Source organism: Halichoerus grypus, chromosome 10, assembly GCF_964656455.1.
Source record: "Halichoerus grypus chromosome 10, mHalGry1.hap1.1, whole genome shotgun sequence".
Lineage (NCBI taxonomy): Eukaryota > Metazoa > Chordata > Mammalia > Carnivora > Phocidae > Halichoerus > Halichoerus grypus.
The window spans coordinates 29,145,067-29,164,068 of NC_135721.1; the positions used below are offsets into that span (position 1 = coordinate 29,145,067).

A 19,002-nucleotide genomic window follows, 5' to 3' on the forward strand; every position below is an offset into this window, starting at 1 on the left:
AGAACCACTTGGGGACCTTTTGAAAATCCCAATTCCCGGACCAAACCTCAGATCGATTAAATCAGAGTTTCTGAGTGTTGGACCCACACATCATTAATTTTCAGAGCTCCCCAGGTAACTCTATTGTGCAAGCAGAGAGTACATGCTCGGCTATTCCCACAGGCCTGTGCTGTCATCTGGGGCATCCTCTCCCGGCTCTGGGCCTCCTCCTCCTCCTTTTCCCAGCCTTTCTCATGCTTTCTCCAGATTCTTCTTACTTGTTCTCCTCCCTCCTCTTATGATCCATGGTATCATCTGCAAGGTTGTTAGAAAGGCAGAACCTCAGACCTCACTCTCGACCTACAGAATCAGAATCTACATTTCGACACGATCCCCGGGCGTGGGGCCCGAGTTCAGGAAGTGCCAAACGCGGAGTCTGTTGCAGACATTCCGTGTCGTGGTGCTTCCGAGCCCTGTGACGCCGGTACAGATGGGCGTGTTCCAGTGTGTTCCAGCGTGACTCTTCGATCGGCACATTGCACGTCCACATTTCCCTCCGCAGGAAGAGCTATGCAGGTTAATTTTCTTTTTGGTGGGTACATTGAATTCTTATTATTAATTACCAGAAACATTCATCTAAAAACAAAATTTGATTATAAGACCCTGCTTCCCAGCCCTGGTCCTAGGAAATGTAGGACCAGCATCGTTTCAAAAGGGGCTAGTTGTACCAAGTCCCTTGGCAGGTTGGCCCGGGCCACAGGGGTGGCCAGAGCCACTCAGTCCTTTGAGAGGATGGGGGCAAACTCATTTTCGCTCTGAGCTGGGCGATGCATTCAAGGGATAAGTCTGCCACCCAGCCTGCAGCTCCCGGCATGTCCTTGGGCAAGCAGGGCCACCCTAGAACAACCTCCCAATTCCACAGGCATGGTTCATCTCAGTGACTAAGCCCATAAATTATCACATTTTAGCATTGAGAAGATGAGAAAAGTCAATATAGTCAGGTGATTTTATTGTAACCTCAAGGTGATGCCTTGTAGGAGGAAACGGTTTTGAAAAGTTGGTGCCTGTAGGAGATCTGATCAGCTAGTATGTCTCTGTTGGCATAAGAGAGGCTCGCGCGGTATGACTGCGAGTATGTGGGGCTAATGCAGGAGCCTCTGGGGCTTCAACTGAAGGGGCCTCAGAAGTCTTCCAGGCTCCAGAGCTTCCCAGACTTTCCTGAGGATAGGATTCACCTGGATCCCTTGTTTAAAACAAACAAACAAAAATGCCCACCTGCTGCCAGGATGAGACCTGGTTCGTGGGTACTTGAACAGGTGCTTCAGGCGAGTTTTACCATCAGGGAGGCCTGGACACACTGACATCCATCCCCGTGCCCTGCCCCCAGGTGCCAAGCCTTCCTCGGGCTCACCAGGGACCATTTCTGACAGGCATTCTTCTTGTTTCTTAAACACTCACAGGGTCATCATTTCCCGTCACAAATTATTCCTGTCCCTGCACAAATTCTCCCTATAATCTCTCATCATTAGCTTCTCTTCCAAACAGTACAATTAGTTATTTTCTCCTTGAGCTATAAACCTTCGTTTATTTTCTTCTCTTATTTGCAAAGGAAATCTTTGATATCGCTGAGGGGAAAAAAAAAAATGTTTTCCTTTAATGAGATCTTGTAATAAAATTACAAATTAGAAGTTTGCTTAGATAGAAATATAGCTGAACTTTTCAACTAGTCTCTGTCTCTGAGAAGTAACCTGGCTAGGGTGTCAGGCCCCCAGCCTACATATCCCGAAAAAGGATACACACACCCATGTGTGCTGGTACCAAGAGCTGCTACAGTTTGCAGATTAAGGATGTATCATTCATTCCTATGATTTAACTACATTTCAATTTAATAAAGATTTATTGAGTGTTTACCATGCACAAAGCTCTATGTCATTTGCAGGGAATACAACGTAAAATTCTTCTAAGTGGTTTGATTACATTTGTCTGTAAGTCCCTTGATGAATGGCTCAGTAGCTTTGCCCGTAATAATAATTTTAGCAATGGGAGAGTTTCAGAGGTCCTCTGATCCAAATTTTCAGTCCATTAAAAATAAATCAACAAATATGATAGAGATTGTGTTTTTCAGGACTTCACCATCTAGTAAGGGAGGCAATATTTTTAAAAGAAATAACACTAAATAACATTAAAAGCATCTATTCATTGGGTATGTGAATAACTGATCTGTCTGCCTCTGTAGATGGATTCATCCACCTCTATGATGTAATAAAGAGAAGGATCAGTGTGGAGCTCAGGAGCAGAGTGTTCAACTCCAGTAAGGATGATCCAAGAAAGGAGAGGACATTGAGCTTTCCTCATTTATTTATTCCACAATTACCTGTTTAATTCCCTGTATGCTAAGCACTAGGGATAGGAAACACTAGGACATAGAGCCCGTTCTCAGATAGTAACAGTCAATCTTCATGGCTTGTGGCTTCCATATTTGCAAGCAAATTCTCATGGTACTTTCATAGCCATCTGCAGACTAGCACGGCATAGGGGTGGGATTTGAGCTGCTTCAAGCACGGTCCCAGCCGAGGTCAAACAAGGCAATGTTCTGCCTTCTTGTTTCAGCTGCCATACTGTTAACAAGTCTCTTCGTCGCAATCTATTTAGTGCCACATTTTTCCTATTTTTGTGCTTTTCATTGGTGATTTCACTATTTTAAATGGCCCCCAAGTATAGTGCTGGAAAGCTCTCTAGTGTTCTAAGCACAAGAAGGCTATGAGGTACTTATGGAGAAACGGCAACTGCTCAATAAGTTTCCTTCAGGCATGAGTTCAATGTCAATGAACCAATGATTCAGCACTTTCAGAAAAAAGAAAGGAAAACCACCGATCTGTATGTGATTCTGCTCTAGAAAATGCTGAAGTAATAACTAGAATGCCTGATGAAGCTACGGAGAAGTAGCTGAACTTATGAATTCATGGTGACAACTGACGTGAAAAACAACAACAACAATATAGTGGACAGGATTGTGAAGTTAAGAGCCAAGGAAATTTATAGTAACATTATCCAGGGTCAGAAAGCTGTTAAACCCTTCTCAGCTGGTGTTTTATTAAACAGAAATATTGCATGTGATTAATTATTTTTAACAAATATACATTAAATTAGGTGTCTTCCAACAGAAATGTACATAAAACAAGTTTATATATTGATCTACTGACAAAAATGTCATGACCAGAGGCCCACAGGAACCTAAGCCGGTATTTCCCCTAGGAGCAATGATTCAGTATTTGCTAATTTGATGTTTGCAGCAACTTTATAGAACGTAACTACTGCAAATAAGACTTGGCTGTAAATGTAGTATGGGAAAGAGACAGGTAATCGATTGCTCTGCAAAGTGTTCAATACTAAGCCTCCTCAGCAGCATTCGGGGGAATGTCACGGATGTGACTAAGTGACTAAGTTCTACATTTAAATACATTTTTTTCTGGAAAAACTTTTGAAAAAAAATGTTATATTTTTGCTTTTTAAGTTATTTGTGTATGAGCAAATGATTAGCTTATGATTAGCTACGATTTCTTCACAATCATCAGACATCCTCGGGAAATCTTGCAAGGGAGAAAATCTAGCCCACAAATCATTTTCAAATGTATTCAAGTTTTATGAGTTTAAAATTTTATAATTAATGAAGTGGATGTTGTGTTAATGTTTGGTAGACAATTACATACTTACTATTGACAATATCAATTTTGCAACTTTTCATTTTATAGCCAATAATATTTTGTTTGTTTTGGCTCGACTCATATTTTATTTTTTTAGACCCTGAGAAAGTTCATATTCTTTAGTCACCAAGGGAAGAGCAAGACTTTGGGAACTCTGAAGCTTATGCAGTTTGAGGGTCCTTTTAAGAAAAAGAGCACGGGCGCCTGGGTGGCTCAGTTGGTTAAGCGACTGCCTTCGGCTCAGGTCATGATCCTGGAGTCCCGGGATCGAGTCCCGCATCGGGCTCCCTGCTCGGCAGGGAGTCTGCTTCTCCCTCTGACCCTCCTCCCTCTCATGCTCTCTGTCTCTCATTCTCTCTCTCAAATAAATAAATAAAATCTTAAAAAAAAAAAAAAAAGAAAAAGAGCACAAAATTACAAATACAAAATTAGGCCCCTTGGAAGAGGTATTATTAGCTCCCAGGTTAATTTGCCTCTGATCAGCATGACAGCCTATTGAATAAAAGGTCCCCTGCAGAGGCCGCTCTGGGAAGACCAGGTAGGAAGCTATAGCAATAGTTCAAGAAAGTAAAGATCAAAGTCCAAACATGAGGATGGAAAGGATGCAAGAGAGACAAGAGATATTTAAGAGGTTGGTCTGACAGGACATGGCGTTTGATGAAGAAAGCCTCAGAAGGTGTCCACAATGCATTCTGCTGGGATGACAGTGAGTGAGAAGAGGGAATACAGAAGGGAATATGGGTGGTTGGATGGAGCAGATTTGGAAGATATATGAGTTCAGTATTGGAAATATCAAACCTGAGATGGTTGTGGACCACCTCCAGGCACCACCCAGTGCATTCCGGATGGAGATGGATGGGAGTCATTTTATGTCTATCTGGGGTTCAAGAGAGAGGACCGGCCAATGTGCACTGGACAGCTGTTGGCATGTGAATGGTCTCTGAAGCCCAGGAGACTGAAATTGATGAGCTCTCCCATGGAAGTGCATACACTGAAGAGGGAGGCATGAGGGGGAGATACGCCCTGGGCAATGCCAGCATTTAGATGTAGAGATGCACAGAAGAAGAAAGAAGAAATGTGTGTTTCTTCAATACTGTTCACTGAGAGCCTACAGGTGCTATGAGCTGTGTAAGGTGTTGTGGGTTAGAGAAGCAGCGTCAGGTGCAGAGGCTGTAAGCTGGGCAGGAGGGAGGCGACAGGGAGCTGGATCTGGAGGGTGTGCGAATTTGGGTTTTCCAGATGAGGGGATTCATGAGCAAGGACACAAAGCTAGCTAGAAAACCAGGAAATAGTGAGCCACTCATTCTGCCTAGAATATAGGCTATCCTGAGAGAGAGAGAGAGGGAGAGACCGAGATGGAGACAGAGAGCACCATATGAACGTGATGGGTTGGAATTAAATTATGGATGGGCTTTTGAAAGCCAAAATATGAAGTTTAACAATGGGAGCGTCTGATGATTTTTGAGTAGAGGAGGAGTTTTTTTAAGCAGATATGCATACAGTTGGCTCTCCAGAGACCAAATACTCTTACAATAGAAACAGCAAGAAGTAAGGTGCCTGAACTCAGAGGGTCGCTGCAGGCATATGGAGGAGGGATAAAAGCAAGTGATCTTGGACAGAGGGACTTACAGGATTTTACTGACAGGACTCACAGGCCCTAGGACAAGCAAGTAAAGATGGAGCCCACATTTTGAGTCTTGATGGCTAGGGGGCAAGTTCAGCATTTGCTGATATCGATCTGTAAAGAATATAAACCCGAAAGCCTTTGAGCGATAGAGCTCCTTCTCTGTGCGATTCCTCTGTGTGACCTGCACAGGGGTTGTGTTACTGCAGCCCCAGTTCACGAGGCTTCACCCCGCACACAGGTTGAGAGGAAGGTCGGACTCAGCCAGCATGCCCACGTTTCCTCATTCTGCAGTTGGCTTTGTCATTATTGTTGTTTGTTTCTGTCGAATCCTTGGTTTTCATCTGGTGGCATTTCATCTGGTTGGGTTTGGCCCCAACACCCTTCTCCCTGAGCTTCTTTTAAACTTCCCTTGTCTTCCTCAAAGGGAGCTGGTCCTCCCCGTTTCCCAACCCCTCTCACAGAGATAAGCATGCCTGCTGGGAATTTCGCTTTGGTTTTGTCTCAGAACCAGCCCGTGTCCCTCATATTTACTAATAAAGGGGAGGGCAGAGGGTCACACTTCCAGCCTCCAGGAGTTCTCCTCTGACAGAGATCAATCACCTGGAGATAGCTAGAAAAGTCGGAAAATAGGGATGGAGCAGGGGAGGGAAGCGGGGAGAGAGGCAGAGGATGTCTCCTCTCAGTCCTAGGGAACTGGTTTCCTGGTGACCACGCTGCCAGGTCCCCCCAAGGACTTGCTAAGAATCCACTATAAGTCCCCTTGGAATTCCCACCTAAACTGCCTAGAGCTGCTTCTCCCAAGACCTATTCCCGGTGTTCGTGGAAAGGCTGCTTTTAAAAGTCTTTGCCCTCAAAAAAAAAAAAAAAGTTGGGGGGGCACCTGGGTGGCTCAGTCAGTGAAGCAGCCGACTCTTAATCTCAGCTCAGGTCTTGATCTCAGGGTCGTGAGTTCAAGCCCCACTTCAGGCTCCACACTGGGTGTGGAGTCTACTTTTTTAAAGAAGTCTTTTCCCTCCCCTCGAAGGCTTAGACACCTGCAGGTATGACCTGCTACATAATTTGCAGAGCCCTAGCTTCAAACATTAAGGATTTCAAGATGGCAACATGAGAGCATGGAACCAAGTGCAGGCTCTTCTGCAGTGCGGGGTCCTGTGGGACCTTAGAGGTCACACTCACTTGAAGCCTGCCAATGGCTAAGTGTCAGTGCTTTATGAGATGTGCTTCTACTGTGCATCCCCACTTCGTCATGGGTGTGAGAGCACACACCCACCCGACAAAGCCCCCCTCCCTCCTGGCCCCCTTCCCACCTGGTCATAAAATGCATCCACACCCTCTGCTCGGCTGCTCCTGTGCCTATCTGCCCAGCTTACCCGCAGAGACTCCTCTGTAGAAAAGGATTCTCATTCTGTTTCTCTACTTAATTTACTCCACCTCCTCTCCAGCCGACCTTTTGGTTAATAGATGTTAACCTTTTGGGTAAGATGTGAGTATTCTCACCCAGTCACAGGAACCATAAAATGAGAAAATGAAGGGATGTCTTCTCTTAGACACCACAGTTAAGATGCAATTCCAGTGTAGGGGTAACCCAGGGAGTGGCTATCAGCTAGAATTTTCTCCCTGGAGAGGAGGGTCTGGGGCAGCCTGGGGACACGCTGACATTTGCAAAATGCCACTTGACAGTCATCCTGTTTTTTAGCAGTGTGAATGCTGTGATCTTTGCATTTACCTAGATGAGGAAACCGAAGCCCAGAGAAGTTAAGTGACTTCCCAAGGTCACACAGCGAGGAAGCAGCACAATCAAAACTAGAACCCTGAGGCCTGGAACAGACCACTTTTCTCTACACACACTGAGGAAGACCCCAGCCCTCCCATCTGACCATTACTTCTGTCCACAGTGGGGCATTTTATAAAATGCAGCTTAAGGCTTTGAAGCGGCTTCCATTCTATTTGTATATAAAAGAATCGACTCTGATTTCTGCTTTCCTCCAAAGATAATAACTTCCCAGCTAATTTTTATTTCTCTGATTCTCACTCTTCAGAGACAACCCTGCTGCCCAATTTAACCTCAGGACTCACATGAATTCCCGGGATCTGAAGATGGCCATAGAGAAAATCACCCAGAGAGGAGGACTTTCTAACGCAGGTATGTGATCCGAATTCACATCATTCTATTTTGCTTCCACGGTTCTCCCTCTGTGTGAAAAAATAATAATAATCCATCAAGAAATGACTCACATAATATTTGTATTTTTTCTAAAGTATCATCGAATTTAGGGGCAAGAATCATTATCACACGTATGCTGGAGAGTTCCAGCATGCCTGGTTCCTCGGGTTGGCAGCTTTCTTTGGGACAAGCAGTACTGCTATTATAACTGTTTCCTGGTTGGCTGACAAGTCATCAAGTATGTAACATTAAATGTTATAACCAATTCCATTCAGAAAGCTCCACAGCGCCCCTTGGGGATCTTCTTCCAGTGAGCTCCTGTTACAGTGACGGCTGTACAAAGAGAGACAGGTTCTTTGTTTCAAGCTGAGTCTCCTGAGATGTCCGAGCCTTGGTGGCTAGGAGGTGGGGTGGCGGGTTTACCAGAGGTCCAAGTCTAGCCAGCATGGGGCAGGTCCAGAAACCATTTTATCAGTTCACCAAGATCTAACCAGCCATTGGGAAACAGTTTCACACTAACCAAGCTCAAAGGCTGCCAGTGAGCCTGTGCCAACGTACCAATTCATAAATGGTGGTCTGGCTTTGGGGGCACTGGGACGGCTGTCTACCTCTCAGGGAGCCTCTTTGTATCATCAACATCCAAAGAAATGGAGAAGTGAGCCGCGGTGGCTTGGCATAGAGTGCACACAGACCTGTCTTTGAAGAAACATCTTTGAAGTTACTGTAAATATGATACAGTGTACATCTCTGTAGACCAGTATAGTAGTATCTTGAAAATGAAGAGCCTTTGAAAAACGCTAACCAAACACTGGCCAAGTCACTGCTATCCAGGACCCCAAATCAATATCACCTCATTGTAAACATGATAGAGTTGATTTCTGATTTGTTTTCGATTGAGTACTTAAATCAATGACATTCCAGTAATGAATCATGGAATAAAACTGAAACTTCAGAAGATACCCTATATCCTTATCCTTGATGGGATTAGAGTGGTGTCTTAATAAAATCATATACCTTTTTTAGGGGATAGCATATTCTGTTTCTGCCCTGTACTGATCAGGGTTTGGGTTCAGAGAACAGGATCCATTTCAGCGGTTGAAGCAGAGAGGGATTTATTCCTAGGTACTAAATGGTTTTGAGAATAATCAAAAGGGCTGAAGAATGAGCTCGAGGCTGAACTTTGAGAGATGACTTCTGACGGCTTCCTGCAGAACCTGGACCTCTAAGGAGCTGCTGTCTCTTCCAAGATCAGGAAATTGCATTCTCAATTCTGCCAGCACAGCCTCTTTGGGAATCTGACTCAGCCAAGAAGCCCCCGCAATCAGAGGGCTTCTGCTACAGCCGTCAGCCCCCAAACCAGGCCTTGCCTTTTCCATTCACACCCACAAAATGCATGTTCTGCACCCTCCCACCCCAACAGCAACAAAGCTAGAGACCAGACATAGGTTCCTCTAGCACCACCCAGAGAAGTCAAGTACCCTACAGATGCTCAGCAGCAGAAATAGCAGAGTCAAAAGAACATACGGTCTCTGCCTCGCTTCCCTCTTCTAAATCTCATGTGTGTGCATTGATTCATGAAATTAGCACAAATCCAGGGCTGTAGCTGCAAGGGAGTCCCAACAATGTGGTTTTCGGAGTTCTGGCCTCAGCTTTCAAGACATGCCGGAAGGTGGATGGGATCTGGGGTTGAGCACTAGTGGACCGTGACCTCCAGATTTAAGATTGGGTGAGGCCCGGGGTGTGCTCTGTTTACAGGCATCCAACATTCAGCCAGAGGGGCCTGCCGGATGCCTTGGGCCTCCAAGGACATTATCCCTTGGCTGTGAAGGCAGTTCTCTTCTCAGTGGCTGTTTCCCCTTAGCGGCTGTGCTCTGTGCAGCCCCCCGATCACGTGGGGTCTCCAAGCCATTTCTCCAGCTCGTACGTATGTAACTATTTGATCCTGTCATTTACCAGGTAAGATTACACTAGCCAGTGGAGCCAGAATCCTGGCCAAAACCAAAAAGCATTGAGTGTAATGATTTTAGTCCTAAAGTCTTTTTTTTTAAAGATTTTTATTTATTTATTTAACAGAGAGAGAGAGAGCACAAGCAGGCAGAGCAACGGACGGAGGGAGAGGGAGAAGCAGGCTCTCCGCCGAGCAGGGAGCCCAATGCGGGGCTCGATCCCAGACCCTGGGATCATGACCTGAGCCGAAGGCAGAGGCTTAACGACTGAGCCACCCAGGCGCCCCAGTCCTAAAGTCTTAAGACTTCAGATTGATTTTATTTAGATTGAGGACTGCTTTGAGAATCTCCTGAAAGCTACTCTTCTACCTAAATAAATACTTATATACACAAAATATTGTGTATAATTTCAGGGGATTTATGGATATACCATCCCCCCCATGCCCCACAGGAGTCCACAGAGCCCTGCCTTCTTATATGCAATTATGCTAACTCTACAGTGACCTGGTCATCCCAGTTTACCCAGGAGCATATGGGGTTTCAGTGCTTACACTGGGAGGGGCCCAGTAAACTGGGACAGTCGGTCCCCCTCCTTCAGTGAGAAACTCCTGAGGTCCTAGACAGTGTGAAACAAGTGCTTTGGAAAGCTATGTCGGCGGCTCTGTTACACCTCCCAGCCGTGGCTTTCTGCTGAAATGGAAATCTGAAGTGGGCTGCCTGGGTCCTCACAGCCAGGGCTGGAATGCAGTCCCTCAGTTCTCAGTGAGTACCGCGCTTCCCTGGCCAGCCGGACCCATGCCCCTCCCATGGAACTGGACAGAAGACGCCACTGCACCTGGAATACAGCCGTCCACACCCCACAGCCCCTGGAGCCCCAGGCTGGCCAAGCCCCAGCTGCAGGAGGCCGAGAAGAGGCTCCTGTCCCTCGAGGCCAGCCGCTCCTACCCCGTGCTCCCAGAAAGAGCTTTGTGCACTTCGAGCACCCAGGCAAAGAAGGGACCCTCTTACTCCCATGGAAGCCTTTCTCATCTGTTTGCTGGTCCCTAAGACTCTTTTTTTTTTTTTTTTTTTAATAATAGAGAATTAGAAGTGAAAGGCCTAAAGTGAAATGCGGGAGGGAAACGGATGGTGGTGATGGTTGTACAACAATGTGAATGTGCATAAGACCACTGAACTGTACACCTCAAATGGTTCATGTGGTTTTAAAAAAGGAAAAAAGAGAAACAAACACGCAAAGGGAGGGCATGAGAGGGTTTCTCTGGCCATCTGGAAGTCGCTGGGATCTTGCCCCTATTTCCAAGCCATGTGATCACGGTCACTCCAAGCATGAGTTTTCGGTTTCTTCCAGGTCGGGCCATCTCCTACATGACCAAGAACTTCTTTTCCAAAGCTAATGGGAACAGAGGCAGTGCTCCCAACGTGGCCGTGGTGATTGTGGACGGCTGGCCCACGGACAAGGTGGAGGAGCCTTCGAGGGTCGCAAGAGAGTCAGGAATCAACATTTTCTTCATCACCGTCGAAGGTGCCACTGAGAACGAGAAGCAGTACATGGTGGAGCCCAACTTCTCGAATAAGGTACGGAACTGCCCCAGGGACCCGCCCAACACCAGCATCCGCCGCACTTCGCGTAGCTGTAACAGCCATCGAGACTGTTCTCAGGCCTTCAAACGGGTATTGAGCTTACTTCTAGGCAGGGAAGCCTCTAGTGAGAGGCTAGTAAGTGAGGGGCTGGAATTGCCCTCTCAGAGCAAGACCCCACACTGCCCTGGTGAACTGAGGCCAGCAACAGCACCTCAGGAGGAGCGGTGTCCCTGAGGTCTCAGATAGAGGCTCCCCAGGGCACCTCCACCAGGCAGCCCAGCAGGGCTTCTCATGAGCACGCACACGGGCACGCATATACTTGCTTACCCATGTGCACGCACACACACACACACACTGCAAATTAAACAACCTGATAAACAAGAAAAGGAAGGCAATGGCTCAGGTCGGGAGATCAGGTTTTCAAACCCTGCTCCTGGGTTCTGTAGAGAGAGCTAGCAGCAGATGGGGGTAGGACAGATGGGGACCCAGGCCTCTGCACCCACCGCAACAGAACAGCTCACCTTTTGTATGTGTTACACAGTGGGGCTCCACATAAACCTGCCTCCAAAGAAAAGGCCCCAGCTTGGAAAAGAAAGGAAGGGAGGGAGGAAGAGAAGAAAGGGAATGTCTTGTCCTGACATGTCTTTGATGCCCTTCCAGCTTTAATAGTCTGTGTTTCCAGATCTGATAGGGCTCAACTTCCGGCACCATACCAAGCTGCTGACCACTCGATCATCCTTGAAATTCTCATCCCCCTTGACTTCCAGGACCCAATGTGGCTCTTATTTCATTTGCTCTCTCCTCTTTCCTGTCTTGTACCCTAAATGTAGACTTCCCCGGACTCGGTTCTTGGCCCTCTCCTCCTCTCTCACTGGGCTTTTTCTCCCTGGAGTTCCCGCCAGGCCACAGCTCCCACCTTCCCTCACCAGCAGCAGACACCCTCATCCTGTCCCCGTCCCTGGTCTCTCCTGAGCTCTGTAGCCATCTGTTCCAGCCAATTGGCTTTTCTCCACCTGATGTGCTGAAGAACCTTAAGTCTGACATGTAAAAAGCTAAGTGCATCATCTTTCCCACCAAATTCGTTCCTCCTCTAGACTTCACATGAAGGCCCCACAGCTGTCCCAGAGGCCCAGAGTCATCCCAGGAGGCCTTATCAACTCCCAGTGCCACCTCCCTAGGGCAAGCTAGCACTCTACCTCTGGTCTGTCTCCCTGTCTGGGCTCCCCAGTTTGGTGTACATTTCACAGTGAAGCCCACTCATATTGATGATGAGCTCTTCCAGTTTTATGGGGCCCCTGCTCCAAACCCTTCATTGTCCCCCATTACTCTTGAGGCCCTCTGGAGTGTGGTCCTGACACGCCCAGTGTCTCCTGCCCATGCCCAGCACGACTGCCTTCTCCCTCCATGACCTCAGCCAGTGGCTGGTGGGACTCCCCCCACTCTGTCCATTGGCTAGAACTCAGCTCAGCTGGGACACTCATCTCAAATACCACCTAGGCTATGGAAAGATTTATAAACCTCTTTTAGGTTTTTGCAACCCATTAAAAATATTTCCTAGGACATTTTAAAGTCATTTCTTGTTTTAAAATAAATTGTCAATTCTAGAACTTCATGTATAGTCCCCAGGTCTGTGACTCTCCCTGTGACCCCCAGAGAGACAGCGGCAAGGAGAAAACGCTTCACTTTAGGAACACAAGCCTGGTCCCTTCCAGGAGCACACAGGCCAGGCTGATCCATGTTTATTTGCAGCTGCCTTAAGTTTTTTCTGGAGCAAACTTGGGCACAAGTCAATAAATATTCATTTGTCTGGAGGCAGGGTTGTCTGGAGGACAGAGCTGGGCTTTTGAAGGCAGAGAGATTTGTGTTCCAGTCTCGGGGACTCAAGGATGTCCCTTCACAGCTGGCCCTCCGTTTCCTTCATGAAGGGGAGTTAGATCCACCTTGTGGGGTTAGGATGGGGGTTTATGAGAGAATCTCTCAAGAACATCTAGTGTGACTCCTGACGTACGTGTGGGACCCCTTGTTGCTGGGCGCAGGGCCGCTCGGGAAACACTCCTCTAGCTATTTCTCATGTGTCTTGTTTTCCCGATCAGAACAAAAGCTTTCTTTAATCCTCTCAGACGTTGGTGCCCACCAGTGCCAGTCTGATGGACAGCTGCCCGTACAAATGAACCGAGGGGCCCGGAGAGGCATAAATATGAAGCTGAAACCAGTGATTCACCTCTCTCTTGAAGGAGTTGCTTCACCGATGGCTCTCCCCTAAAGCAGAGACCCAGCCGAGGGAGTAGGAGTGAGTCCAGGGGTGACCCCAGTGGGCATCTGACTGGGTGGACCGAGGTGGAGAAAGAGCTGTAGGAAGAAGAGTGCAGAAAACAAGAGTCTGTCTGCTTCTTTCTTTGCCTGCCCTGGCGGTCGGGGTCATGGTGACCGCCTGGAGAGTTCGACGCCCGAGCTGGCGAGTACCCCTCCCCTCTGTCTTGCAGGCGGTGTGCAGAACGAACGGCTTCTACTCGCTCAGTGTGCAGAGCTGGCTCAGCCTCCACAAGATCGTGCAGCCCCTGCTGAAGCGGGTCTGTGACACTGACCGCCTGGCTTGCAGCAAGACCTGCTGGAACTCAGCCGACATCGGCTTTCTCATCGACGGCTCCAGCAGCGTGGGCACGGGCAACTTCCGCACAGTCCTCCAGTTTGTGGCCAACATCACCAAAGCGTTTGAGATTTCAGAAACAGACACGCGGATCGGGGCTGTGCAGTACACCTACGAACAGCGCCTGGAATTTGGGTTTGAAGATTACACCACCAGGTCCGACGTCCTCAGTGCCATCAATAGGGTGGGCTACTGGAGCGGTGGGACCAGCACAGGGGCTGCCATAAACTATGCCCTGGAACAGCTCTTCAAGAAGTCCAAGCCCAACAAGAGGAAGTTAATGATCCTCATCACTGATGGGAGGTCCTACGATGACGTCCGAATACCGGCCATGGTTGCCCATCACAAGGGTAAGTTGGTCTTGCTGAGCATCTCTGGGGCATGGTGGGCCAGTGGGACAAGGAAGGGGCCGTCTTCTTAGGCACTGGTTTTGTCTACCATGTAATAAAATGCTCAAAATCACAGGGAACACATTAGGGGTGTTGTTAAACACGACTAGCCTCGCTGAGCAGCACAGGAGAAAGGCAGGGAGCCCCAAGGTGGTTTCCAAAGTGTCGTGGCAAACCCCAGGCCTACAGGCGACTGGGAACATCAACCCTCTCCTTTACGTCCGACGCTCGGAGGCCTTACACACGAAGGTGTAACACGCTGAAAAGGAATTTGACTCATTATTGTAATCTCTACTGAAGACCACCAAATTGTGTTAGAAATTTGAAGAAAACTAGTGTTTTAAAAGAAAAGTACTATTTTTTTGTAAGCAACTGCTAGCCAGATGTTGGGGGTTTTGAGGAGACCCCAAAGAAATTTTCATCCAAAGTATTTGAGGAGATATTTCCAAGTAAAAATTTGTAAGAGAGCAACAGAAAGTTTAAAACCATGAAAAATGAGCAAAAATATTTTTGTAAATGCTTAGAAAATCAGTCACATTTAACGCCTTTTTCCACAGAATCAATGTTTAATCACCATTTTCAAAAGTACCATAAAATACCCTGAAAATACAAACAACCTGAAGAAAACCCCCAAGTGATGATAATAATAGTAACGATAATAAAAGTAAACCAAGTTGTCAGTGAACACCCACGCCCCATAGATAAGTGTTAGTGTACAAGACTCACTTGGGGCCAGGGTGGCTCCCTTCTGTGCCTGCATTTAATTTCTGTTAGTTTGCAGGATTTTCAGTATTCTTTAAAGCTGCTTCGAATCCTTCCCTAAACAAGGAGGGGTAAAAACAAACAAGCCTTAATGGACCAGCAGTTCTGCTTTCTGGAAACCAGAGTAAGCCGACAGCAGGCTCAAGCGGTGATTCACCCTTGTAGAGCCCGTGGGGCAGACTCGCAACGGCAAGGTGGGGGATGGCCTGCGCGCCCGCAGTCACAGCATCCCTTGGGCTCGTGTCCGCAGAGTGGAGATGGTTGAAGGCTCAGAAGGAACCTACTAAAAGTTCCAAAGTGAGTGGGCAGAGCCTGGTGGGCCAGCTCTTGACTACAAGCCCAGGGCTCTCCTGCTATGTCCAAACGTCTGTCTCCAGCTCACGGTCAGCCCCACTCTTACTTATTTTTCTAAGTGGACTTCCATTGGCCTCACCCAAAGGCTATCCTTGGCCTCCTCATCAGGAGAAGTGAAGACTGAGGGAGATGTCCTGGGAAGCTTTAAAGAACTAGGACCAATAGATGCCAATTACATGGAGACAATGAGCATTGTGTCCCTAGAAGTGTCCACAGCAGGGCTGGCTGACCATCTGTCAGAATTGCTAGTAGAAGGTTCCCAAGAGGGTAGACTCGAGGATCCGAAAAGCTAAATTTCGAATACCGTTTGTGTTGTCTTTATTGGGGGGCAGCCTTTCGATCTTTGTGCAAAAACGAGGGCTTAGTCCGTCTAAGCCATGTTCTGCAGCAAATCTGTTCCCACTGCCGCTGGGCAGCATGTTTAAGCCCAATGCTCACGTTCGTAGACAACAATGTAGACAATATGCAGAGAAAAGACACTGGCGAGGTAAGAGAAGGGACTGGCAGCTTAAATGCAGCTTAATGAGCCACAGTTGAAAAGCAGCTTAGGGCCAGAACCATGTGCGGCGTGGATTGCTCTCCAATCAGCAGAACAGGGCACTGGGGAGATGCTGGACATACATGGTGGCGTGGGCTGCCACGGGTGGCTGGGCAGGAAGGCCACACCTGGCTCTTCCCTCTGTTTCATGGCCATGTAGCTGACCCCACTCTGCCAGCCTCCCACGCCAGGCATGGGAACAGGCTTTTGTAGAGTAAGGTCAAGCCCCTGCTGGCCAGCCGCCCCCAACCCCAATCAAGAACCACCCACCAGTCTCCCAGCTTCCCCACTGAGAATAGATGCCTAGTCTCTGAGTCTGTCCTCTCCTCCCTCTGGCCTCTTGCTCCCCACTGCAGTCCTGCAGCTTTGGTCCCCCTGCACTCTTTCCCATTTGCATCTAGACATGCTGGATCCCTCCCAAAAAAACAAAAACAAACTCTGACACCACGTTCTGCTCCCCTTCCCTTTCTCTTTACAGCCAAACTTCTGGAAAGGGTTAGCTCTATGTGCTGCATGCCCACATCTTCATTGCTTTATTCACTCTCAACACACAGCAGCTCATTTGGTTCCTTTGGCATCTATGCCCCTGAAACTGCTCTCACCAAGCTACCAATGTCTTGGTTTTTTCTAAATCCAGCGAGCACTTTGTTTTAATCTCACGTGACCTCCTGCAGCATTTAGCACTGCTGGTCACTCCCTTAACTTGAAAACCTTTCTTCATGTCAGTGATGGAGCAGATGCTGGGTCACCCTCTCTCCGGGTCCTTGTGCAAGGGTTTCTACACTGGGAATGAGATTGCATTTTATGGCTTGTAAAGTCACCTTCAAGCCTAAAGTAATTCGATTCCACTGTTTTAGGTTAGGAAGATCTTGACCTGACCTTTGATGCATTTAAAACTGAGGGGAGGGGCGCCTGGGTGTTGCAGTCGGTTAAGCGTCCGACTCTTGGTTTCAGCTCAGGTGATGATCTCCGGGTCATGAGATCGAGTGCCATATTGGACTCTGTGCTCAGCGTGGAGTCTGCTTAGAGTTTCTCTCTCCCTCTGCCCCTCCTCCCCATAAAATAAATAAATAAATCTTTAAAAAAATTATAAAATAAAATAAAACCGAGGGGAGCCTGGCTGGCTCAGTCAGGGGAGCATGAGACCCTTGATTTCGGGGTTGTGAGTTGGAGCCCCACATTGGGTATGGAGATTCCTTTAAAAAAAATAAAATCTTTTAAAAAATAAGTAAACAAATAAAACTCTCTGAGATTTTGTTTGGCTCTACACACAGGTAGAGCAGACATGTTCATGGTGATGTCATCTGCATGGCATCAAGTTTCACTTGTCCCAAAATATCATCCCTTCTACTGCCCGTGGACATGAAAATCGTATTTATTTACTCCATTTTGTCTGGGTTTTCTTCCTCCCAAAGATTATAAACTCCTATGAGATAGCAACTCTATCAATTCTGTTACTGTTGGTGTATAGCAGGTGCTTATGCTTTGGGGAGCATTTCTGATTTTGAGTCTGTTTGCATCCCAACACAAGCGCCAACAGAGCAACAGAAAGGCAAGTGTTCACGCGCAGTACCGCTCCTTGGGCACACGGGCTTCATCTAACCTTTGTCCCCACAGGAGTGATCACCTACGCGATAGGTGTCGCCTGGGCTGCCCAGGACGAGCTGGAAGTCATAGCCACTCACCCTGCCGAGGACCACTCCTTCTTCGTAGATGAGTTTGACAGCCTGTACAAGTTTGTCCCCAGGGTCATCCAGAACATTTGCACAGAGTTCAACTCGCAGCCTCGGAACTGAATTCCGAGCAGGTAAAGCCCCAGCCCGTGCCGCTCTCCCGACTGTCTCTGGCACAGCCCCCGACGCTTCATGGGGCAGCAGGGTGCGCGGGGCGGGGCGCCCACATGTGCTCTTCCTATTCTTCACCAGTGTAGTTCTGCAGACTTCAAAACTTGGAGTGGGAAAGATGATCGTAGGTTTATAGAATGAGGCAAAACGTTACATCATTTTGAGGGTTCTGGAGATGTGCGTTTTGACGACTGTTTCCAAAATAAATGTTCAGACTAGAGTGCGGGACTTATGACAGGCTTAACTAGAGTTTTTGTGAAGTTTTTTTTTTTCCTTTTTTATTTCTAATTAGGATTCTGTAACCCTCAACAAATTTCATTTTTGTGACGACCATCCAGGAGTCGCTTAATTAAATGTTTTAAAGGACGGCACTCTGAGCGCGTCGTGGAGAGCGTTCACAGGCTGTGTGGCAGGGCCGCCCTCTGCTCTTCCCGTTCCCCGCGGCCACCTGCCCTGCACTCAGTCCTGGCCCACGGTAACAACACGACCACCGGGTGCAGAGAAAATGTGGCAGCGGCACGGCCACTCCTGAGTCACCTCCCTCTTCTCTATGATCTGAATCACTGTGTACCTGCATCCCGCAGCTTTAGGAGCAGTCTAGGAATGGCCCTGGAGGACCCAGGGGATCTGGCCCAGAATCCCTTGGGAGACTACAGTGCTGGGCGGCAGGCCCCACTCCAACAGCTGTGGGATCCGGGTCTGTGAGGCAGGAGCCCGAGCAGAGCCCCCTGGCAACACCGCTGGGCTAGCACGGATGGAGGTCCACGGAGCTGCTTCGGACGGGTCGGTGTGATAGGAGAGCCCCTCCTGTCAGACCTGCTCTCCTGGGCCCCCCCAGCTTTAGCACTGGGCCGCATTTGTCATGTGTTAACCAGATATTATCATTAACAGCTGCATTAAAATAAGCCGGGATGGGGTTTAGTTGAGCTCTACTTTTTACTTGCAGCTTCTGCCAAGGATTCATCTATTAGGATATGAAATCTGTGTGTGCTGGGGGAGTGTTCAAAAGAATCATTAATAAAGATGACTTACTTGAGAAATCGTGTTTTGTAAAAGTGTGTGTTAAAGGATGCTGCTGTTAACACCTGTGTCCATACTTGGGACAAAATATCTACGTAAACAATTGGAAGATATCATCCATTGAGCAGAATTTGCCCCAAGCTTACCAAATTTCTCAGTACCTGGAGAGTGTCTTATCAACCAAAAATATTGACGTCTACAGAGAAGAATCCATTAAAGGTGTCAGCAATTTCAAATTCATTAACCATACATTTTACTTTAAAAGCGATCGCAATTTGCAATTTGTTCAAAAACCTCAAAATACAGAAACTATTTTCAGAAAAGAAGTTCTTTATAAAGATACTAGTGACACACACTACTAATGAGAGATTCAGCTAAGAAACTAATTAAAGAACTTAAATAAGTACAAGGAAAAATTATTCTGCCTATGGTTTTGAATATGCAGAG

General features: G+C 47.5%; 1 protein-coding gene across 3 annotated transcripts in view; it reads left to right on the forward strand.

Annotated features, from left to right (window-relative positions):
* Positions 1 to 18,575, forward strand: part of VIT (vitrin) — a 100,995-nt gene extending 82,420 nt beyond the window's left edge. Inside the window, exons 11-15 of one of the 3 annotated variants that reach the window (XM_078056182.1) lie at positions 7,350 to 7,453; positions 10,769 to 10,995; positions 13,485 to 13,998; positions 17,309 to 17,498; positions 17,828 to 18,575. In XM_078056182.1, coding sequence (XP_077912308.1) covers positions 7,350 to 7,453; positions 10,769 to 10,995; positions 13,485 to 13,998; positions 17,309 to 17,487 — 1,024 coding nt within the window. In that variant the 3' untranslated portion in view covers positions 17,488 to 17,498; positions 17,828 to 18,575. Of the gene's footprint in view, positions 1 to 7,349; positions 7,454 to 10,768; positions 10,996 to 13,484; positions 13,999 to 17,308 lie in introns of all 3 variants that reach the window. The other 2 variants (XM_078056183.1, XM_036121500.2) reach the window with 2 other exon arrangements.
* The last annotated feature ends 427 nt before the right edge of the window (positions 18,576 to 19,002 follow it).